The 23516-nt window shown below is 36.0% G+C and overlaps 1 protein-coding gene across 1 annotated transcript in view; it reads left to right on the top strand.

Annotated features, from left to right (window-relative positions):
- The first annotated feature begins 565 nt into the window (after positions 1-565).
- PPM1E (protein phosphatase, Mg2+/Mn2+ dependent 1E) overlaps positions 566-23516 on the top strand; it is a 125309-nt gene continuing 102358 nt past the window's right edge. The window contains exon 1 of the mRNA XM_019736354.3: positions 566-1230. Coding sequence (XP_019591913.3) covers positions 770-1230 — 461 coding nt within the window. The 5' untranslated portion in view covers positions 566-769. The remainder of the gene's footprint in view (positions 1231-23516) is intronic.

The raw sequence follows: 23516 nt of genomic DNA, 5'->3' as shown, positions 1-23516 counted from the left end.
CAAGCGAGTAAAGTACTTAAAATCCTGTTTCCTCTTTGTGAGAAATGAGGATAACACCACTTTCTTCGCAGAATCAAATGAGAGAAAGTATGCAAAGAAACCTACCACTTGGTAGTTGTTTGATGCCCTCCCCTGCCCAAAACTATTATACTTAGTAAAGGAGTGTCATCAACAACAAAAGGTGTTCACACCGTGATATCTTTCAACAGATAAAGGCTCTAGGGCAAGGCAGGAACAGATAAGGAAAACAGGTAAATCCATCAAAGTGGGACCCAACAGCTAGACTTGGAGATGTCTTAGTTCACTTTATCCAGTTGAGGCTATGGTAGCTATACAATAAAGACATTCAGAGTTGGAGAGCGGGGAAGTCTAGCGTCCGTTCGACTACACGGACTCGACGGGAGGGACCCTGAAATTCTTAATTAGAGCTGGTTGTCATGGCGACAGTCTCTAGGCAGCGTGGGCTGAGCTCTCTGTAGGGCTAGGAGGTGGGCCTCCGCTGGACCCTGAGCGCGCGCCCGGCACCAACTTTCCCTCCAGACCCGAGAGGGGCGGCGCGCTCCGCCCCCGCCCCCGGGCCGCGCACGTCCGCACTCGGCGGCGCGCACGCCTGCGGGAGCCCTCTCCAGGCTACCTAGTGCTGATCGCTCGTGCCGGTGCGGCCGTTAACCGCCCTTGCGGGAGCCCGAGGCTCGAAAGCAGCCCCCTCCGCTTCCTGGGCTTCCCCACCCGCCCCAACTTCCCGGTCGGCCCCGGGGCATGAGCAGCGATGGCCGGCTGCATCCCTGAGGAGAAAACTTACCGGCGCTTCCTGGAGCTATTCTTGGGCGAGTTTCGGGGACCCTGCGGCGGCGGCGAGCCGGAGCCGGAGCCGGAACCCGAACCCGAACCCGAATCGGAGCCCGAGCCGGAGCCCGAACTGGTTGCCGCTGAGGCGGCCGAGGCTTCGGTCGAGGAGCCTGAGGAGGAGGCGGTCACGGTAGCCGCCACGGAGGAGGGGGAGCAAGAGCAAGACCCCGACCCCGAGGAGGAGGCGGTGGCGGCAGCGGAGGGCGAGCAGGAGGAAGAGGAGGAGGCGGCGGCAGCCCCGGGGCAGTCGGCCGTGTTGCCGCCGCCGCAGCCCCAGCTGCCGCCGCTACCCCCGCTCCTGCGGCCGCTGTCGGAGCGCATCACCCGCGAGGAGGTGGAGGGCGAGAGCCTGGACCTGTGCCTGCAGCAGCTCTACAAATAGTTAAGTGGCGGGGCTCGGTTGGGGGTGGGCCCGCTGTCCCTGCCGCGTCGGCCCTTCAAACTGCTCTCTATTCCGCTCTTCACCCCCCACCCCCCCGCCCCACACACACACCCGCGCCTGGCGCCGCTGGAAGCGCCCCCGCTGCTCGGACTGGGGCGGTAGGCTGCGTGCGAGCTGCCCACGCCCGCTTAGGTCCCGGTGCTCCTGCTGGTCCCGGAGCCGCTCCTCCGGCCCCTGAGCCCTCCTGCCGGGCCCCTGCTCTTTCTTCCAGCTTCACCTCGGCCGCCCACTTCTTGCTCCACTTCACACACACCCTTTCTCCTTCGTGCCTCCGAAGGTCCTTTCTTCCAGTCTTGAGAGTTCCCTCTTCTTCCCAGCTCCCTGCCTCTAGGAGGTTTTTCTCCCGCCCAGGTCTGTCTTTTTCTCTGAGCGCCTTGTTTTGGCGGCTGGAGACGAGACTCGGTTCTCGGCTGCGCTGCGAGATGCTTCCTGCGTAACCGCGACAACAATGATTGTAATACCCGCCTGGTAGCCGCATGCATGAGGAGAGACTGGAGTAGGTTTTTCCGCCAGGCGCTCAATGTGGAAAGTGAAGAGCTATTTGGATGGCTTAATCCATGGGCGCCTAGCATCCTAGTTGAAAGATATTTGATAACTCCTAATTGAGGGAAGCGGGGAGAACTTGGGAGGGAAGAGTAAGCAAAAATTTACACGCGAGCCCTCAGGTGAAGGACACCTGAAAAAGCCCTAAGTCGTTCAAGTGCAAAAGTCAGGCTGGTTTGATAAAATTGCAATTAGATGCAGTATTTTCAGTCCATTAAGTAGATGGAGTAGGGGAGAGAAAGCAGATGGCTTAGCTACACAGATGAAAAGTCGAAAATAGAAAGGTCAAGGCTTTGCCTTTCATCCCAGTTCTGGTTTTTATGGGCTTGAAATAGAAACGGTTTACAATTGCGTCTCTTTCTAAACGGAGTTGTTCTGAAATAATGACAGAGGAGAATACTAACAAGTTTCTGGAAACATTGGTAAACCTGGGAATGAATCTTTTGCCATTCTGCTGATAGTTGTAATGAAAGGTGTTACTCTGGACCTACAAAAGTTTACTACTGCACAATTCACTGCAATTAAATTCAGACTCACTTCTCGGATTTTCTCAGAAGCCTAAATTAAGAGAAGGGCCTGGAAAGGAAATGTTTTGTCTTTATCCAACGTGACCGGGGATCAAATCGTTTTCCTGTGAAAGCAGAAGCTTATCAATAGGCAAAAAGCATTTAACATCTGCTGTAGAAGCAGGCTGTACTGATGTTCCACACTTTATAGGCTATTTAAAATCTAATTTGGAAATACTGTTCGATTACCAAAGTAATAATGCTTTTTGGGAAATTAAAAAAAAAAAGGCATGTAATACCACCACCCAGAGACAACAGTATTAACATTTTAGAGTCTTCCTAGTGTTTGTAAACTCATAGAAATGGGCGTATGCAATGTCATTTTTTAGCACTATATAAAGACGTTTAAAACTTCCTACTAAAAAGAAAATGGAAATGTTTACCAAAGTGGGAGAATTTATCTCAGCATCAGATTAATTCTATTTTGACAGTTCTTACCTTTACAAACGCAGTTGCAGAATTAAAGAAACACACGTTTAAACAGAGAAGGTCCATTAAAAAGAGACTCATTAGTTTAGAACAGCTACAAACATTTGCCAGTAAAGGTTTTTTTTAAAAAATGAAACCTATATAAAGATGATGGCAAGTAGACATATGTTTTCCATATGGAAGGAAAGCAAGATTAATTTTGATATACATAAAACTTGAAAAGGTATTCAAATGGTAAAATGGCTATCTAATTGAGAATAGAAGTTTGGATTTGAAGTAAAACTAGCAAAATTAAAGTTGGAAAATATTTTGCTTTAAATCAGAGATTTCATCATTTATACTGTGTTTTGTGCAGGGGCTATTAACCTATTTTTATTCAGATATAAAATGGCTGGCTTGTTCATGTAAAGTAACTTCAAAATTCTTAAACAGATACCCCCCCAAAAAAAGCCTAAGAGTTAAAAAATATATACTTTTAATGTTTTTAGTTTTTATTTTGTTATTTATAAAAGGAAATCATATTACTTAGTTACAAGAATCAATATTGGAAGACACTGTTGGGATAGATCATTTTCTGACCAAGCACTTTATTTTACAGATGAGAAAACTATGGATTCAGATTCAGAAATGACAGATTATGTATAAAAGATTCCAACATTTCTCAATATAAGTTATAATACTCATTTAAAACTACATCTTTTTTCTTATTAAAAAGTAGTAAATGTTCACTATAAGAAGTGGAGAAAATTCACATTAGCAAAGAGAAGAAAATAAATACCAACCATTCAGTGTTAACTGTACTTTTTAGGTTTTTTCCCACTTCTCAGGCTGCCACTTATTCTCTGAGTCTTTGTTTTGTAGCTAGCTATCTTGAGACCAACTTCTTAAAAAAGATTTATTCATGTTCATACATATAGATGTAGTTTGTTTGTTTTTTTCATTTTGGCTACTCCGTAGCATTCCATTGTGTGATTGTACTATGATTTATCTAATCTATTGATAGACATTTGGGTTGTTTAATTTTTACATATTATATACTGTATTATTTAATACTAGCTGCTCTAATGCATAAATCCTGAAATCCCAAAAGATTAACATAATGTTAGTTTATTTCTTGCTCACAGAGTACTTTAATGAAGAAGAAAGGTTTGTTTTCTTATGGAGTGATTAGGGGACCCAGGCTAGTAATAAAGGTGTGCATCTTTAACCTGTGGTTTCCAAGGTTGCTCTAGGCATCCAGCAAACATAAGAAGAGTAGAGAATGGTGTTGGACGTTTCTAGGGGCCAGTCCTTAGAAGTGGCATATATAATTCTGTTCACTTTCCATTGACTAGAATTCAAGTCATACGGCACCCACCTAGGGCCCACATTTCTCAGCAAACAGGACTGGGAAATGTAGTTGCTGGCTTGGCAGTTAATTTAAGAAACAACTCTACACTTTGAAAAAAGAACACCAAACTTTGGTTGATAGCTGGCAGCCTCTGCCCTACAAATAATTCTACAGTTTGGACATGATTCCTTGTGCATGTGTTCATAGATTTCTTGGGTATATACCTAGAAGTGGAATTGTCAGATTGAACTTGTGAACTATGTACACATTTACTTTGTTAGATATTGCCAAATTCCTTTGTCCAACAGTACTGTATGAGAGATCTGGTTTCTCCATGTCCTCACTAATACTACAACTGCCATGCCACTCACCTTGTATTTTTATACAGCTGTATAAAATACAGTGGCATTAATGCCACTGAACTACTGTGTTTCCCTGAAAATAAGACCTAACTGGAAAATAAGCCCTAGCATGATTTTTCAGGATGACATCCCCTGAACATAAGTCCTAATGCATCTTTTGGAGCAAAAATTAATATAAGACCCGGTCTTATTTTCGGGGAAACACGGTATGTTGGAAATATGAGAATATGTATAGCTGACTATGATTTTGATTTTGGGCATTTTGGAAGCGGTCGCTTGTTCAGAAGTCTAGACCAGCACTGTTCAATAGGAATATAATTGAGCCACATATATAATTTAAAATTTTCTATTAACCAAATTTTAAAAATTGAAGAGATAGATGAGTTTAGTTTTAATAATTTATTTTCTTTAACCCAATATATCCAAATATATTATCATTTAAAAATGTAATCAATGTTAAAATATCATTGAGATATTTTACATTTTTTTATACCAAGTCTTCAAAATCCTGTGTATATTTTACACTTACAGCACATATCAATTTATTTAGTAGCTATGTGGGGCTAGGGACCACCATATTGAATGGCACAGATTTAGATTTAATAACAAAAGCTTTTATTCTGTAACACATATATTTAATTTCAAAGTTATATTTAAGTGGGTTCTCACTCCAATCACCAAATACATCTTAATTTAGCCTTTGGAGGAATAGAAAGCCGGATTTATTTTCTCCAGATTTCTTTCTGTGACTAGAGAATAATCTGATCTAGATTATTGAATGTAAATTTCTCCTCACATAGTTTATGGGGTAGTAGTTTTTTCTGTTGCTGTGTAACATGTCACCATAAACTTAGTAACTTAAAATAACACTCATTTATTATCTTACAGTTTTGTAGGTCAGAAGTCAAGGAATGTTCCGCTGGGTTCTCTGCTTAAAGTCTCAAGTCAAGGCCAAAGTCAAGGTACAGGTCAGGCTGGGCTCTTCTCTGGAGGCTCGGGAAGATTCTACTTCCCAGCCCATGCAGGTTTTTAACAGAATCTAGAACCTTGTTGTAGGTTTGAGGTCCTCATTTCCTTGCTGGCTGTCAGGCAGGGGCTGGTTATCACTCCTATAAGCCACCCACATTCCTTCTCAAGATGGTTTGAAGACCTGTCCATCTTCAAACCAGCAATGACACATCAGTCCTTATGCTTTAAATCTCTCTGGCTTCTCTTACTGCTAACCAGAGAAAGCTCTCTGCTTTTAAGGGTTCATGTGATTAAGTCAGGTCTGCCAAAATAGTCTCCCTATTTTATGATCAACTTGCCATATAACATAACACAACACAGGAATAGCTCATTGGTATTCACAGATTTTGGTGATTAAAGTGTGACATCTTTGGGGGACCATTTTAGTAATTCTTCATATCACAATAGAGAAATAAGATGGAAGAGCATTTTAATTATTTTGTTTAGAGGTCTTTTAATTTTACATCTACATGAAAGAAAAAGAGTCTCCCAATCCTTTTTGTCTTCACTCCTACCAACCTGGTCCAAGGTTCTGTCAGCTATTAGTTGGCTTGTAGCCGTGCTCTTAACTGCTGTTTCTGGTTCCACATTTCCCTCCCTTCCGTCAGTTTTTCATGTAATAATCATTTGGTCTCTCTTTGATCAGCTTCTGCTCTTGTTTAGTTTCCATGCTTCAATCACAGTGGTCTTCATTTAGTTCCCAGAACCTGCCATGCTCTGCCCTGTCTCAGGTTCTCTGTACTTTTGTTTTCTTTGCCCAAGCAACTTTTCCCCTTCTTTCCACTGTCCAACTCAACCTTAAATATCTTGTCCTCATAGAGGTGTTTCCTTACCTATGGTCTAAATTAAGTCTTGGTTTTCATAGCATCCTTTATATCCACTTATCACAATTTATATACATTCATGTGTTTTTTAATGTCTTCCTTAGACTGAAGGCAACAGGTAAATAATGTTTTGTTCATCTTTGTGTATGCAGCACCTAGTACAGGTCCTGGCACATAGTGGGCACTCATTAACTATTTGTTGAACAAATGAATGAATCTTCAACTTTTTATCTGCTCAGTCTACCAGGTTGTTTTCATTCCAGATTTTTGTAGGCCTGTTCTTAGTCCCTTCTTTCTCTTAGTTATTATTTTCTTCCACTGCTCTCCTCTGAATGGTAGAGAAGCTTGCTTCCTATTTTATGTTGTTATTGGTGTGTGTGTGTGTATGTGTGTGTGTGTGTGTGTGTGTGTGTGTTTAACATTTTCAGTTATATAGCTGCGGAAATATGTTTGCAGTTCTTGTTACTGATTAACACTCCACAACTTTGTAACATTTTCATGGATTTAGGAATATTCTCATGTAAATTCTTTGAGAATATTGTGAACAATGACAAGTTTGAAGAATGATAATACTGTATAGAGAGTATTGAGCTTGTTAACAGGTTGAGAATAATCTTAATTCCTTGTGTGTATTTTCCCTTACGACTTTACCTTCTGGTGTGTAGTTCTGAGGAAGACCAGTCCATTACTTCCTAGCTTAGCTTAAGTTATCAAAGAAAAAGAATCAAAAGACTAATCTGCTAGTTAGAAGTATCAAAAATAATTTTTTTCCTGGTGATGTGATCCCATAATGATTTATAAGATTTCCTACAGAAACATTGCTGTTCTTATCTTTTATGGAATTGAAGAATTTGACCTACTTCTACCACAAGGCAAAACTTCTGATCTTCAATCCATACACTGGGGGTGCCAAAAAAAAAAAAGTATACAAATGGACACTTTGGTCAGTGTTGCTCAAGCAGTTTGCCGTAATCAGAAGTGTCTGGACGCTGATGGTAACCGCTTTGAGCACCTCTTGTCATTGCAGAAGTCAAATGTGACTTGTATTCATCTTTTGTTATCGGTATATATTGAGTATTATAATTTTAATACAGTTTTCCTTTCTTAAAATGTGTATACATTTTCTGGGCACCCCCTGTATAGTAATTTCTTACGTTTTTCTGCTTTGTGAATCTAAATACAAAAACTAAAACAAAAATTGCTTTTTAATAAGGCTGGTTTTTGAGAAGTGCTACAGCTATTTTACTACAATACTCACCTTTGCATTAAAAAAAAACAAGCACCATCAACAACAAAAGTAACGAATGCCCTTAAGGTGATATATATAGTATTTATTAAATTGTGTTTGAGGTTTGTGATATATAAAATTATTTCTTAGGTTAAAACTGTAGAGGGCGAAAATCATGTTGTGAACATATTTTTTTATTGAACCTAACAAGTTATTACATAAATATGGGCACTGACAGTCATTAAATCAGGCTGTTACTGATTTTGCAATAGGAATGACCTCTGAAGTTTTAGGATTTGATTTCTGGAAACCCTGAATATTTATTAGTTCATATAGTCTTGGTTTATGGCAGCTTATAAATGCAGTCTCATCTATTAAGTGAGAGACATATGTCTTATTATTCACAATCTACTTATATACAATCAGAGGAACAAAATATTTTCAATTTTTCAAGGTCATATGGAAAGTTAACTGCATCTAGAAGTAATTTCAGCCTTTAAAACAGATAAATACAAATTTGCATTCAAATGCTCTTTGCCAACATATTCTCTATTCTTGGATTGAGAAATATAAATATCTTGCTGTAAGACTTAGTTAACAATTTAAACCTCCATGGGTCACCATTGTCTGCACCGGAAATAATTCTAGAGCTAGTAGTAGTAGTATTTTCTGTTGTTGCTACTGCATTTATTGAGAGCTTGTTCAGGCACTGTATTACATTTGTTACCTCATTTAATCCTTGCAAAAAGTATTTGAGGTTAATTAAGCTCTATTATTAGCCCATTTTGCAGATGCAAAAGCCAAAGCACAGAAAGTTTAAAGAACTTTCTCAACTTTCCACTAGCAGTGGAATGATTTCAGGCAGAATGATTTTTGAGAGGTTATAGCTATAAAGTTCATTTTATGATTTTCATGCTACATTACAAACGTATTTCTATAGGGAAAAATCTCAGTGAAAATGCAATTCAATTGTTTGAATTTTGACTACTGCTGTTGCTTAGCTCAGGTTCTTATCACTGCTTGCTGTGATTAGTTTAGTAACCTCACAGAAAATTTGCCATTAGTCTCTTTTTCCTCTAATCTAGCCTCACTGTATTTTCCAACATAATTGAATTCACAGCACTTCTCTAAAGATGTCATGTTATTTCTTGTCTCTTTGCCTTTGTAGATGCTGTTTCTTCTTTGTGGAATATCCACTTTCCTGGCTAACCATAACCTCCCTTTTGAGGGAGAAGGGGTGGTTGGATTTTTATTTTATCTTCCACCCAAAAAGTCCATCTTGCTCTGGTATTATCTGTAAATAAAGAGCAGTGTAAGGTTTTTGCACCAAATATTTTTGTAAATCTCGTTTCTAATTAAAGAAAAGATCAACAATTAATGCTACTTATTAAAAACACAATTTGAAATCTAGAAATTCTTTAAAAAGTAGCCTAAAAATGGTTTACAACTTGTTGTATAGTTCATAACAATGCCAAACAAACAAACATATCACTATTTTACCTTGAGATATTTTTTTCCATTTTGTACTTGACTAATCCTGCAATCTATTTAGATTTTTGAATTCAATAATAATTATTGAAGTAGCCAAAGGCACCTATTTTCTATACAGTTTTAACACTACTCAACATAGTGTCCCTTTTGGAAAGAAATCCTTTTTAATCTTTTTTAAAATTAAGTAAACAGAGAAGAGAAATATTTTTGCTCAATTAGTTTGCAGTCTATATTAATGTCATATATTCAGTATGGGATTTTTTAGAAGCCAGTAAAATACATTCTGGTCATTAGTAAGCAGTGGATTATATATTAACATAAAGCAATGATCACTTGTATTCTAGAAGTCTAATGGATGACAGTTCCCACCATTGGGTTCATATGCTGTAACAGTTTTGTAATCATTATGATTGTAAAATCATTATTCCTTTGCATAATGCATTAAAAAAATGGCTCAAAGTAAAGCTTGTCCTTTAGAGTCAGAATTCCATTTTATATGTTAAAATATCCAGTTTATGTTCAACATATAATACTAAAGTAAAGTAAAACTATCCTTGATTATCAAGGAAAGGAAGAGGAAATAGGACAAGTGATATCATCTAATGTAAAGCTGTAAAAATAAACTGTAGATGAAAATATATTGAAGATCAAATATAAAAGCATTCTCTCAGAATGAGGCCTTACAAGTACTCAAACCAACTAATTAAACATCACAATGGAAAAGTCCATTAAATATTATATTAAATAGTATATTTTTATATTCTTACATAGGTCAAAATTACCAAATCATGAAACTAAATTTCTTCTCATTTCTCTAAGGACTATAAATGGAGATTTTAATTAAGAATTTCTTTGGTTTTAAAAAAAACTGTTTATTTTACTATAATTTAGTTCTAAGTAGTTGTCTAAATAAAGATAGCCTTATGTATGGTTTGGTAATTTTGTGGTTAATATATACCATGAAAAAATTCTAGGTATTCAGTTCCTGAGGCATATATGATCAGCCATGTTCAAGCTTGATATTAAATCATTTGGTATTTTGTAATACATATAGTTAACAGTAAATCCTAAAAACCAATTTGATTAAAGACAGTATCCTATTTTTAAACTGACATTAATGGAGTTTATTTTCTTAGTCACTTGTTTTTCACCTCATTGAAGAAACTATTTCAAATGGCAAATTAATTTTACTATAATAGGAGTAATATTTATTTAGTCATCAAAAAATCATTAAGTACCTACTCTATGCCATGCACTGTGCTAGATGCTGCTTATACAGAAATAAAATACTTGTTTCCTTCCTCAAGAAATGTGGAGTTTAGAGGAAAAGTTGGAGAAATTAACTAGCAAGTACAGTACAATGTGAATATAATAAAAGTTATTAACTCTGTTATGGATGAGGTGATATACTGAGCACATATCATATGTTATCTTCTGTTTTTTGTTGTTGTTATTTTCTGTTTTTATCAAGAAATTAATGTTTAGCAACATAAGGTAAATCATCCAAGGTCACGCAGTACGTGCTAGTAGAACCAGTATTTAAACTCAGATGTATCTGACTTTAAAGCTTGTAATCTTGATGCCTCTCTATGTACTGATAAGAGTTAAGACACAGCGGTGCAGAGGATTTTATGGGACATTGGGGTGGGTGTGCCAGTGTAGTCTGTTAGATTCTGGAAGGGGATATTAAGTTGAATTTAGAAGACTAAATAGGAATTAGCCAAGAGGAGGAGGGAGCTGAAAAGCATTCCAGCAGAGAGACTATCATGTGCAAAAGCATGGAAATGAGAGAGCATAGCGGATTTGGGACTTCTCTGTTGTTTCTCTGAATAAAGGAGGGTGATCCTGCAAGAAAGGCTGGAGAAATAACCCTGAAAGTCATTCATTCATTCATTCATTCAGTCAGTCAGTCAGTCAGTCAGTCAGTCAGTCAGTCAATATCGGGCCCGGTAGACTTTGTGTTCACTGCATCTTTGGGAAGATGAGGGAATTTTAAAAACTACAAGTCATTGAAATGCCACTAATGTTAAACAAAATGCCACATAACCAGGAAACAGAAGAGCCTATGCTGTTTCTTTTGCCCTCTAATTTGTCTTAATTGGCTTTTAGAACAATGGTATCTAAATTGTAAACTCTTTTTCTCTTTTTTTTCCTGATCATTTCTCTCATCAGTGCTATCTCATGCCAACCAATGTGGAGATTTTAGAACAGAAGACTGCCTGAAGTGTTCTCATTTCAACTATGCTTAAATCCTATTTACTTCCTAAAGATTTATGAAAGGATAAGTATGTCTCTCTATCAGTATCCACAGTGTGACCTTATCTTTCATAGGATAAATGTACTAAAAGTACTATAACAGATTCTTTCAAGGACATGTCCGGAGAGATAGAAGCACATCAAGCTGCTGGATGGATATACAAGACAACACAAGACCATGACCCAGATTAAAAATCAACATATAAAATTTAGGAATGATTTTTCTGAGTTTGAAGGAGTGATGTTTATCACTAGACATATTTATCATTCAGTGAGAGAATTATTAGTTTATTTTCTCTATCTTCACAATCTAAAGAGACAGCTTTCAACACTCATTTCAAATGCTATCTCCCACTAGAAGAATTTCTATGAGGTCAACGGGAAGTAATTATTCCCTTCCTTGAACTCCCCAGTATTTCATCTGTATCTTTTTAAAAGACATTCAATAATTCCTTCCTTTTTATTACATCATTTGTATGCAGGCCTTATCTCTATTAATTTTACGTACCTTCCTTGAAGCAAAATTCACATTTGATCCACAGCACTAAGCTTTGTACATATAAGGCACTGAGCTAATATTTAATGAATTAAATCACAGCATCCATATCATAAACTGAATGATTAGAACAGTGTTAAAGTATTGGACATGAATTACCTACTTCAGAATCATCTGGAATATATTGTTAAAAATGCAACTTCCTGTGCTCCTGTCCACACCTACTGAATGAGAATTTCTGTGGGATCCAGGAATCTTGTTTTGAATAAAAATCTAGGTAATTATGATGAACATTAAAGATTGAGAATTCACTGCATTAGGGAATGTAAGAATCCAAATTAAAATAGAATTTACATGAATTTGCTGATATGCTTAACATTAAAAATAACATTTGTACATACCAGAGTGCAAAATATAAGAAAAAAAATGAATAGGAGGATATTTTCAATGCAATTTTTCTATGTCAGTGAAGATCAATGTTCAGTGTTTTAGGACTTTCAGTGTTCAAAAGCATATTTAGATGTATTAAATAATTTTGAATATTGAACATTTTTATGAATGCATTTGAAGTAAAGTGCCCTGGATTTATAAGTAAAGATTAAGAAAAGATGCAGTGAACATTCTTATCTGCACATTTTTATATTACTGTATGCATAGATGTCTTTTAGGGCATCATTTTCTATAATATAGCTTGTGGCTAATAGTTTTATTATAAAAGAGTGTTTTAGATAGCATTTAACAATTCATGTTTCTCATCTTTAGCAACACATTGTATTTTAGATTTACTTGTGTGTAAATGTTTTATCTGATTTTTTAAAATACGGAATTGCTGATTGAATGCCAACTATTTTGGCTTATGCATTATTGAAGTTGATAAGGACTACAATACGCTGTAAGAAGCAAGTCCAATATAGATCTCCATCCATGTAATTCTTTTACTTTAATATGACATACAATAGTTTTACAAGCTTAAGCTGTTCTTATAACAATAATAGTAAGATAAGAAATGCTTAAATAATGCTTGTAATGTAGAGCACTGGTCCTGGTACTTTGCATGTATTAATTTATTTAATTCTCACAACAACCAAATGAAGTAGGCACTGTTATCAATTATACATTACAGGTGAGGAAACTGAGACACTAAGTAAGAAATAATGTCTAAATTCATACAACTGGTAAGTGGCTAGGATATGAACCCATGCAGTGTAGCTTCAGAGTCAGCACTCTTCACTACTCTACAATAATGTTAGTTTTTTAAACTAGCAGTTAATTTGATTCTGTCTTAGTAATTATCAGGAGCATTTTCCAGCAATAAGATGGCAAATGATTCCAAGTAAGAATTTTAAACAAATTCAGTCTATATCTAAACATTATCTTTTTTGAATTGTCTTAATGCTATTCCTACTTTTACTGATATATGTAGTAATATCCAGGTTTTTTTAACTTAAAATTAGTTGCATATCAAAAAATTGTCTTAGCATGTTATTTCTGGTGTTTATGATTGCAAAAGATGATGATTTGTAGTAAAAAGAAAAAAGTGTCTGTGGAGGAATAGTCCCATCTTCAGCACTGATTGACCCAAGTGAAAGTTCAGACTGATGACTTTAAATATTATATATAAAATATGTTTAGTAATATACTTTCTGATAAAGTTTACTGAAGTTTTTCTCTATAAAAAGTGCATTTTTGATTGACGTTTCTGTGTTACACATGAATAAAATATTTCTCCATGATCTGTGTCATTTCCTCATTTTTAATTCTAGAACTTGGTCATTTTAGGTATCATTAATTATGTTGTTTCAATAAATAAATACTGAAGAATACCACCTTTTAAAAGCATCTAACTTATGAATGCTATATATTAGGCTGTGTTTTAATATGTTAACTGTGCCTAAAAATCTGTACTTTCAAAACACTGATTTGTTTAAAAGGTTTAATTGAATACCACTGGTTTGGTATAATCAGGACAGCTCAGAAGAGGAGACCTAAATTAGAAAGAAACTCAGAATGGAAAATAAAGAAGAGATACTTTACCCTTAGAATAAAAGGTTCCAAAAAGTGGAGGTAGACTATAGGATTCTTGAATCATGGATGTACCCAATTATGTGGCTCTTAATAGCATCACTAGTATACTTTTATCTTTTTAATGCAAACTTTTAATCTAGTCAATTGAAAAACAGTATGAACATTGAATTATCTGTGGAACTCTTAAAGGAAGGGTTACTGTAATTTTACATGGGAAAAGATATTTCTTGTATTTTTATTTTTTTATCTATATTTTGTATTTTATTAATAGTGGAAAAGAATGAACATCATTTCCCCCCCCATTTTTCTACCCTCCCCACTCCGGTTCAAGCTGTTGTTTCTCAGTCTAGTTGTGTAGGACACAGCTCACTGGTCCATGCTGGTATTGTGAACCTTGCGCTCCCCAGGCTGAGGTAGTCGGTCGCTGGTCATCAGTTGGCCACTCACAGCAGCTCATGGCAGCTCTCGCCGGCTGCCGGCTATGCTGGCCACCGGCCTTTCCTGGCAGCACATGGTAGCCCACAGCAGCACACAGCAGCCCGCGGCAGCTCACGCCAACCTCTGCCTGCCTGCTCCAGGGAGAGCTGTTGTTCAAAACCTTAGCTGTAGGGGGCGCAGCTCACTGGCCCATGTGAGAATGGAACCGGCAACCTCGATTCCATTGGAGCTGGGCCCTCCAACCACCTGAGCCACTGGGCCAGCCCCAAACATCATTTTTTTAATGAACAAAACATTTCTTTTCTAAATTTGACACCGGTATGAAACTTACTCCAAATATTTAAGTTTTTAAAACTACAAGTTGAAGATTTGATCGTGCTATAAAGTACCATTTTACCTGATGGCTAGGAGTCAAGTATAGTCAAGAGAGGTGTCTAACAAGTACCTTTAGAGCAATACATAAGGCATTTAATAACTTGAAGAGAATGACAATGTCCTGTTTCTCAAATAAATAGATATTTAATTTACAAGGAAATTATTCTATACAGAGTTTCCTACTAGAATATAAGCTCCACATAATTAGCATTTTAATTTCTGATTAAATAGAAGACACATGCTCATGTTTGAAACTACATGAAAAAACAGAAAAACTACTGTATTTTGCTACTTCAAATAGCTCTTTAGGAATATTTTTCTCGTCCTTTTTTATGCAAATATATTTATAACTAAATTGAGATCATACTTATGTAGACCTTACAGACCTTACAAGGTCTGACAAGTTCCCGAGCTTGTTGCACTGATATTGCTAACCTTCTTTGATATCAGAGGGATTATTCATTATGAATTTGTACCAACTAGACAAACAATTAACCAAAGTTTACTATTTGGAAGTGCTGAAAAGTCTGCTTGAAAAAGTTAGATAACCTGAACTTTTTGCCAACAATTCATGGCTCTTGCATCACGACAATGCACCAGCTCACACTGCACTGTCTGTGAGGGAGTTTTTAGCCAGTAGACAAATAACTGTATTGGAACACCGTCCCTCACCTGATCTGGCCCCCAATGACTTCTTTCTTTACCAAAGATAAAGGAAATATTGAAAGGAAGACATTTTGATGACATTCAGGACATCAAGGGTAATACGATGACAGCTCTGATGGCCACTCCATCAGAAGGTGGACTGAAGGGTGGACTAGGTGCTGGTATTGGTACATAGCTTCCCAAGGGGTGTATTTCAAAGGTGACCATAGTGATATTCAGCAATGAGGTATGCAGCACTTTTTCTAGGATGAGTTCGCGAACTTAATTGTCAGACTTATATAGATTTTTTTGTACCCATTTGCATATACTTGTATTATTGTATAATGAATTTCTGTAATTCAGATTGTTGGGATATGTGGTATGGAAATTTAAAAATTTTAATTCTTCAAATTTTCAGAAAGTTAACATCAGTTTGCACTACCTCCAGTAGTATATGAGAGAAAAGATGTCCCCATGGTGTTAACACTGGATATTTTCAATCTTGATTTTTGCCAGTCTGATGAGCTAAACATATCTCTTTAATTTGAATGTATTAGTTTAGCATCTTTCCATATGCTTATTGAGGTTTGTGTTTCTTCTACAAATGCTTGTTTATATCCTTTGTGGGTTTTTGTATTTATCTTTATTATTAATTTGTAGGAAGTGTATATATATTATGGACAGTAGCCTCTTTTTTTTTTTTTTAATTTTTCAAGTCTTTATTTCTTTGCTTTCTCTCCCTGGTGCAAAAAGACAAAAGTCTTTTAAATCTTTTTTTTTTTTAATTAGTTTCAGGTGTACAAAACAATGTAATAGTTAGACATTTATTATTTATACCCCTCACAAAGTGATAACCCCTCTCCCCAATCTACTACCCCTCTGACATCGCATACAGCTGTTACATTTCCACTGTCTCTATTCCTAACTAATGCTGTACTCCCCTTCTTGTGACCATATATATAGATATAGATCTAGATCTAGATCTAGATATAGATATATAGATATATAGATATATAGATATAGATATGAAATTATAGTTGACATTCATTATTATTCAGCTTCAGCTTCAGGTGTACAGTGCAGTGATAAGGCATCTACACTATCCCTGAAATGGTCTCCCTAATAAGACAAGGGTCCATCGGATACCCTACAAAAACTTTACAACATTATTGATTATATTCCCCAAACTGACTTTTGTATCCCTGTGGCAATCTTGTGGTTAACAATTTGTGCTTTTCAATCCCCTCACCTTCTCCTTTATCCCTATCTCCCATCCCATCTAGGAACCCTCAGTTTTTCCTCTATATCTCTGAGACTGTTTCTGATTAGTTTGTTCGTTATTCTTTTCTTTAGATTCCACATATAAGTGAGATCATATGGTATTTGTCTTTCTCTGTCTGACTTATTTCATTTAGCATAATATTCTCTAGGTCCATCCGTATTGTTGCAAATGGTTAAGATTTCATTCTTTATGGCTGCGTAATAATACTCCTTTGGATAAATGTACCACAGTTTCTTTTTCTTTTTTTTATTAATTTCAGATATACAAAACAATGTAATAGACATTTATCATTTATATCCCTCACACAGTGATAACCCTCCTCCCCCCATCTACTACCCCTCTGACATCGCAATAGATCCTTCTGACCCTCCACTGTGGACTCAGTACCACAGTTTCTTAATCCAGTCATCTACCGATGGGCATTTCGGTTGTTTCCATGTCTTGGCTATTGTGTATAGTGCTGCAGTAAACATAGGGGTGCATAAATTTTTTTCAAATTAGAGTTTTGGATTTCTCTGGATAGATACCTAGGAGAAAAATTGCTGGGTCATAAGGTAGTTCCACTTTCAGTTTTTTGAGATACCTCCATACTGATTTCCATAGTGGCTGCACCAATCTGCAATCCCACCAACAGTGCACAAGGGTTCCCTTTTCTCCACATACTCGCCAGCACTTGTTTGTTGATTTATTGATGATAGCCATTTTGACTGGGGTGAGGTACTATCTCATTGTGGTTTTTATTTGCATTTCTCTAATGATTAGTGAGGTTGAGCATTTTTTCATATGTCTGTTTGCCATCTGTATGTCCTCTTTAGAAGAATGTCTCTTCATGTGTTCTGCCCATTTTTTAATTGGGTGTTTGTTTTTTTGGAGTTGAGTTGAGTGAGTTTTTAAATAACTTTTGGATATTAACCCCTTATCAGGTATATTATTGACAAATATCTTCTCCCGTTCGGTAGGATTCCTTTTTGTTTTATTGATGGTTTCCTTTGCTGTGGAAAAACTTTTTAGTTTGACATAATCACATATGTTTATTTTTTTCTCTTACTTCCCTTGCCCGAGGCGATATATCAGTAAAAATATTGCTCTGGGTAATGTCTGTAAACTTTCTTCCTATATTTTCTTCTAGGAGTTTTATGGTTTCAGAATTTACATTTAAGTCTTTAATCCATTTTGAATTTATTCTTGTATATGGTGTAAGGAGGTGGTCCAGCTTCGTTTTTTTGTGTGTGTCTGTCCAAGTTTCCCAGAACCATTTATTGAATAGACTGTCTTTACCCCACTGTAAATTCTTGCTTCCATTGTCATAGATTAAATGACCATATAGGCATGGATTTATTTCTGGGCTCTCTATTCTGTTCCATTTATTTATGTGTCTGTTTTTATGCCAGTACCATGCTGTTTTGATTACTGTAGGCTTGTAGTATAATTTGGTGTCAGGTATCATGATACCTCCCACTTTGTTCTTATTTCTCAAGATTGCCGAGGCTATCTCGAGATTGCTGAGGGGTCTTTTATGGTTCCATATAAATTTTAGGATTATATGTTCTATTTCTGTGAAAAATGTCCTTGGTAGTTTGATAGGGATTGCGTTGAGTCTGTATATTGCCTTAGGCATTTTAACGATATTAATTCTTCCTATCCATTAGCATGGTATGTGTTTCCATCTACTTGTGTCTTCTTTAATTTCTCTCTTCAGTGTCTTCTAATTTTCTGAGTAGAGATCTTTTACTTCTTTGGTTAAATTTGGACAGTAGCCTCTTGAGTGCAGTGTGTTGCATATGGCTTCTCCCAGTCTGTAAATTATTTTTTGAAACTTTATTATGGAATCTTTTTCTACATAGAAGTTTAATTTTTTGTACTTCATCAAATCACTATTTTTTTCTTCTTTTTGGCTTCTGGGATTTGTGTCATGTTTTAAAGGGTATAATTAATCTTCCCCACCTATTGTCTTATGTTTTCCTCTGAATATTAATAGCTCTTTATGTTTATTTATTGAGAATTAATTTTTGTGTAGGATACTATTATATTTAGCTACTTAAAATTGATATGTCTAATCATTCTAATAACTAAACAACTCTTACAATTAGGAAGATTAGTGAGTTTTGAAGGGAGTTCTAATTTTGTTAAAATGCTTGAATTGATAGATGTAGCTGGCTACATCATGAATACAAGACTGATAAGCAGTTGGAATAAGGGTAGATATTTTTTGGATAGGAAGACATTTAAACAGAAGTGCAGATTTCTCAGCAGGCTTGATGGCCAACTAACTTAATTTGAAACACAACACTAGGTATTTTACAAATTCTTGCCTTCCTGACATTTTCTCTCTTAGAATGTAAGGGGAAAATATTTATATATTTGTATGAGAAAAAGTCTTGAATGATATATACCAAATTATTAGATTATTAGCAATGATTTTCTCTGGATGGTGAGAGTTCAGATATATTTTAAAAAATTTTCTACTTACTGTATTTTAAATATTTAACAACACAACTGTGAAAAATAATACAGGGGCTGGTAAAGGATGCAGTGAAGGGTACTGTTGCTCTGGATCTATTTATAGCCAATGAAGAAGAATTGCATGGTTGGTAGGAATGAAAGAAATTTTTGCAGACAAAATTGACCATATCACTATAGAGTTTGTTATAGCTGGGGTGGAGAATTCTAGAAGTAACCACATACACATATAGTCTAGATTATAGGAAGAAAACTTTAAAAAAGTGAGCAAAAACAATATAGTCATGGCCTTATAACCTGAAACTAGGACAGTTGTGAAGCACTAAAAAATAATTGTAAAATTATACAATTATGTAGATTATAGAAATGAGGTTTTTTTAAAGGCAAAAACCACTTTGACTCCACTCGGAGCAATCTTAACTCAGGTTTTAAAAGGATATTTATAAAAGATGTGTATAGAAAAGTGACACAAAAATTTAAGTGTGTCAGAAAATCTAAAATCAATAATTCATAGATTTGGGAAAGACACTAAAGCTAATTTAAAATTTTTACAATGCAGAAACAAGAATAAGGAGGACATATGCCTACTTAATATTAACAGCTCTTATTTTGTTTCCATATTTTCTGTCAAGGAGAACAGTCTTTATGCTGTAATAACAAATCACTTAGTAAAGGAGAATTAAAGTTCAATATAGGTGAAATTAATTAAGAAAGCATATGACTATCAATATGACTGGTTTCTAACTTGAAATAATTATACCTGGGGAGACTATGAGAATTTGTAGGTAAGAAAGCTAAACTTCGAGGAATTACTGGGAATAGGAAGAATGGAAGTGATAACAAGTAAGGACGTTGATAGTATGTTGACTAAATTCAGAAATGACACAAAGCTCGATGGACCTTTATATAAGCAGTGAAAATAATTTGGAAGTCTCTAGCAACAAGGATTTAACAGATTGGTTTAAAGAAGAAATTTAGTATAATTAAATATATCATTCTGAATTTGGTATGAAAAAAATCAGATGAAAGAAGAATTGATGAAGGATTAAATAACCTAATGGGAGCATTTATGACAAAGGGAATTTTACTGCTGGTAAACTTAATATGAAGCAGCGGCATGATGTGCCTGTCAAAATTTAATTATTATGGTTTTCTGAATCAGGGAGGTTGGTTAGGCCACACCTGGCACGTCTCCAAATTTAGGTGCCACTTTTGGGGAAACTGCCATATGTCCAAATGACAGCGGTATCAGCCTTTCGTCATGTAGAAAAAGTATTAGACTTAATCTGAGTCATAAAGCGGCTCTGGGACCAAAGATTATAGAAAGAGAGATTACAGCCCAAAAGAAGGAAGAATTTTCTAGTGTCTAAAAAATAACAGGCTGCCTCGAGAAGCAGTAGTTTGTGTGTATGGTGTTTGAGTACGGCTAGTTTACTACCTTGGTAAGGATGCTAAGAGGGTATTTTGAATGTATTGGTTTTGCATCTCTTCATATGCTTATTGGCCATTTGTATATCTTCCTTGGAGAAATATCTATTCAAATCCTTTACCATTTTTCACTTGGGTTGTCTTTTATTATTGAGTTGTAGGAATTCTTCATATATCCTGGATACAAGTCCCTTATTAGATACATGATTTGCAAATATTTTCTCCCATTGTCTGGTTTGTTTTCACTTTATTGATGGTATCATTTATAGCACAAAAGTTTAAAATGTTTATATAGTCGAATTTGTTAGTTTTCTTTTATCACTTATACTTTTGGTTTTGCCTCGCTGAAGGCTATGAGGATTTATTCCTCTGTTTTCTTCTAAGAGTTTTAACTCTTACATTTAGTTCAACAATCCATTTTGAGATAATATTTGTGTATGACAGTGGTAGGGGCCCAATTTCATCCTTTTGCATGTGGATATCCGGTTGTCCCAGCACCATTTGTTAAAAAGACTATTCTTTCCTCCATTGAATTGTCTTAGCACTTGAATTTTTAAAGGGATAATATAACTTTGATTTTTAATAACAAATATAAAAACTATGGAAGATAGGAGATAAAATAATGCATAATTCTACCACCCTTATACAACTTCACTATTTTGTGTATTCTTTCTAGTCTCCCATCCATAAACATATACATTTTATAGACTTGCAATCATAATGTACTAATTATATTTTTCACACACTTTCCATATTGCTATATAGATTTCCAATTTTTTGTTGTTAATGTTCCATCTGCAGGATATGTGTAATAAATCAGCCCCTTATTTTGAATATTTGGGTTTACTCTAATTTTTTATTATTTAAATAACATTGTAATTATAATCTTTGTGCATAAGCTATTAACCTTCCATTGAATAATTTCCTTAGATAAATTTATGCAAGGATTTCTTCCAAACATACACTGAAAACCAACTAGAGGCTAGTTATATAATTTTGATTTGGGGAATTCTGGGGTGTGTGTTGTTGTTGTTGGCTCATTTAATGTAACAATAGCGGCTGATACCTCTGACTGGGTCAGGCAATGTGCCAAATAGTTTGTGTGCATCATGGTATTTAATTCTCCCCCAAATTCTATTAGATAAGGGATTCAGGTCTCAGAAAAGTTTGCTAACTTGCCCAAGGTTGTACGAATAATAAATGGCAAAGATGGTACACAGAGCTGTGTGACTCCAAAACTCCAGTGGCTCCTAGATTGGACATCAATAGTTATAATGGCAATATTCCTATAGTAGTAGACTATATTGGATTTGTTATTTTGTGCAGAAGTTCTCTGAATACATATGACTTGTTAAGTACTAATGGATTATTGGCCCAAAGCTTGTTTTTTAAAAATGGGAATCTAAAGACTTTCTCTCTATAGATTTAATAATTCATTATTCTTGGATCCCATGAACTACTCATTTTATATTATTCCAGTTTGTATAGTGTTTGCTATTTCAAGGGGTCTAGATAGTATACATAATCACTACAGAAATTGTTTCGTTCAGTGAATAAATGCTGCAATAAAAAAGAAAATGGAAAATGAATTAGAAATCTTTAATACTCAAATGTAAATCAAAATTTCCTGATATCTTAAAGATATACATTTTAGTATTTTGGGGAGAATATACACAATAGCATTTTTGATCAAGACATCTAAATCCTATGCAATGTATATTTAATTAACAGTGTTCAGCTGTTAGTAGCTATTTCAATTGTAGAATTATTAAATATGTTTAGTATTTGAAATAATTATGTGCAACTCATAATTATTACTATAGCTGAAATATGAAGAGGAAAATCACAATTATAAGAATAAAATGATACTTAAAAAGAAACTAATTTAGAAATGCTAGTAGTCTGAAAAAAATTGGCTCTGTCACATTCAGAGATAACAGTTTTCTTTCAAGCATGAAAATGCCGGTTCTTTATACAAACTCTTGTTCCAGGATTCTATTTTTGCAGTCTTTCAGCACATCAAGCTGCATAAAGTCTTTCTTTTCTTGATTTCCATCCAAAGAGACTATTTCCTCAAGATTAACAAGGCGACTGGAGTTATTTGTATGCCCTAGACAGAAGAATGAGCCTTTTCATTCTGGTAGAATAGTACTCTTTCATTAAGGTGTACCTTCAAGAGGGATTCATATGTAATTGTGAGGGAAGAAAGGTACCTTTACCTGGCAGAAGCAGTCCATTTTATTAAATGGCAATTCCCTGAATTTGTTTCTTTTAACTAGAGTTAGTTGATCAGTTTTCATGTTTTTAGTAACATTTAAAAGAATGTTCCATTTGTTTCTGCTCCAATTCCTTGCTGCTGTTGAGGTGGACAGAGAAGAATTTTTCATATTCAAGAATAGAATTGCGATTAATGTATTTATTAGTGGAGAACTTGAAGACTTTAGCCTAGTCCTCTTTCTTTCAATGCCTCTCAGTCTCTGGCAACAGTAGCAGGGAGTTAGGACAAATTGAACATTCTTTTAGCTGCTATTATGAAAACAAATCCTATCAACTAAAGTGTGAACGTGAATTCAGTGAATTGGCCTTTACATGAAATGATTTTTTTTTTTTAAGATTTTATTGGGGAAGGAGAACAGGACTTTATTGGGGAACAGTGTGTACTTCCAGGCCTTTTTTCCAAGTCAAGTTGTTGTCCTTTCAATCTTAGTTGTGGAGGGTGCTGTTCAGCTTCAAGTTGTTGTCCTTTCAGTCTTAGTTGTGGAGGGCGCAGCTCAGCTCCAGGTCCAGTTGCTGTTTCTAGTTGCAGGGGGCAGAGCCCACCATCCCTTGTGGGACTTGAGGAATTGAACTGGCAACCTTGTGGTTGAGAGCCCACTGGCCCATGTGGGAATCGAACTGGCAGCCTTCGGAGTTAGGAGCACGGAGCTCTAACTGCCTGAGCCACCGGGCCGGCCTACATGAAATGATTTTTGATAAATTGACTTTTGGCCAATGACCCAGAGCTCCCCTAACCAGCCAGATCAACTGAATTAATCCTAA

The sequence above is a fragment of the Rhinolophus sinicus genome, chromosome 12 (genome assembly GCF_057876585.1).
Source record: "Rhinolophus sinicus isolate RSI-liver-muscle chromosome 12, RSI-T2T, whole genome shotgun sequence".
NCBI classification, from domain to species: domain Eukaryota; kingdom Metazoa; phylum Chordata; class Mammalia; order Chiroptera; family Rhinolophidae; genus Rhinolophus; species Rhinolophus sinicus.
The sequence above is the reverse complement of the archived record's forward strand: the minus strand, read 5'-3'. Positions and strand labels throughout refer to the sequence as shown.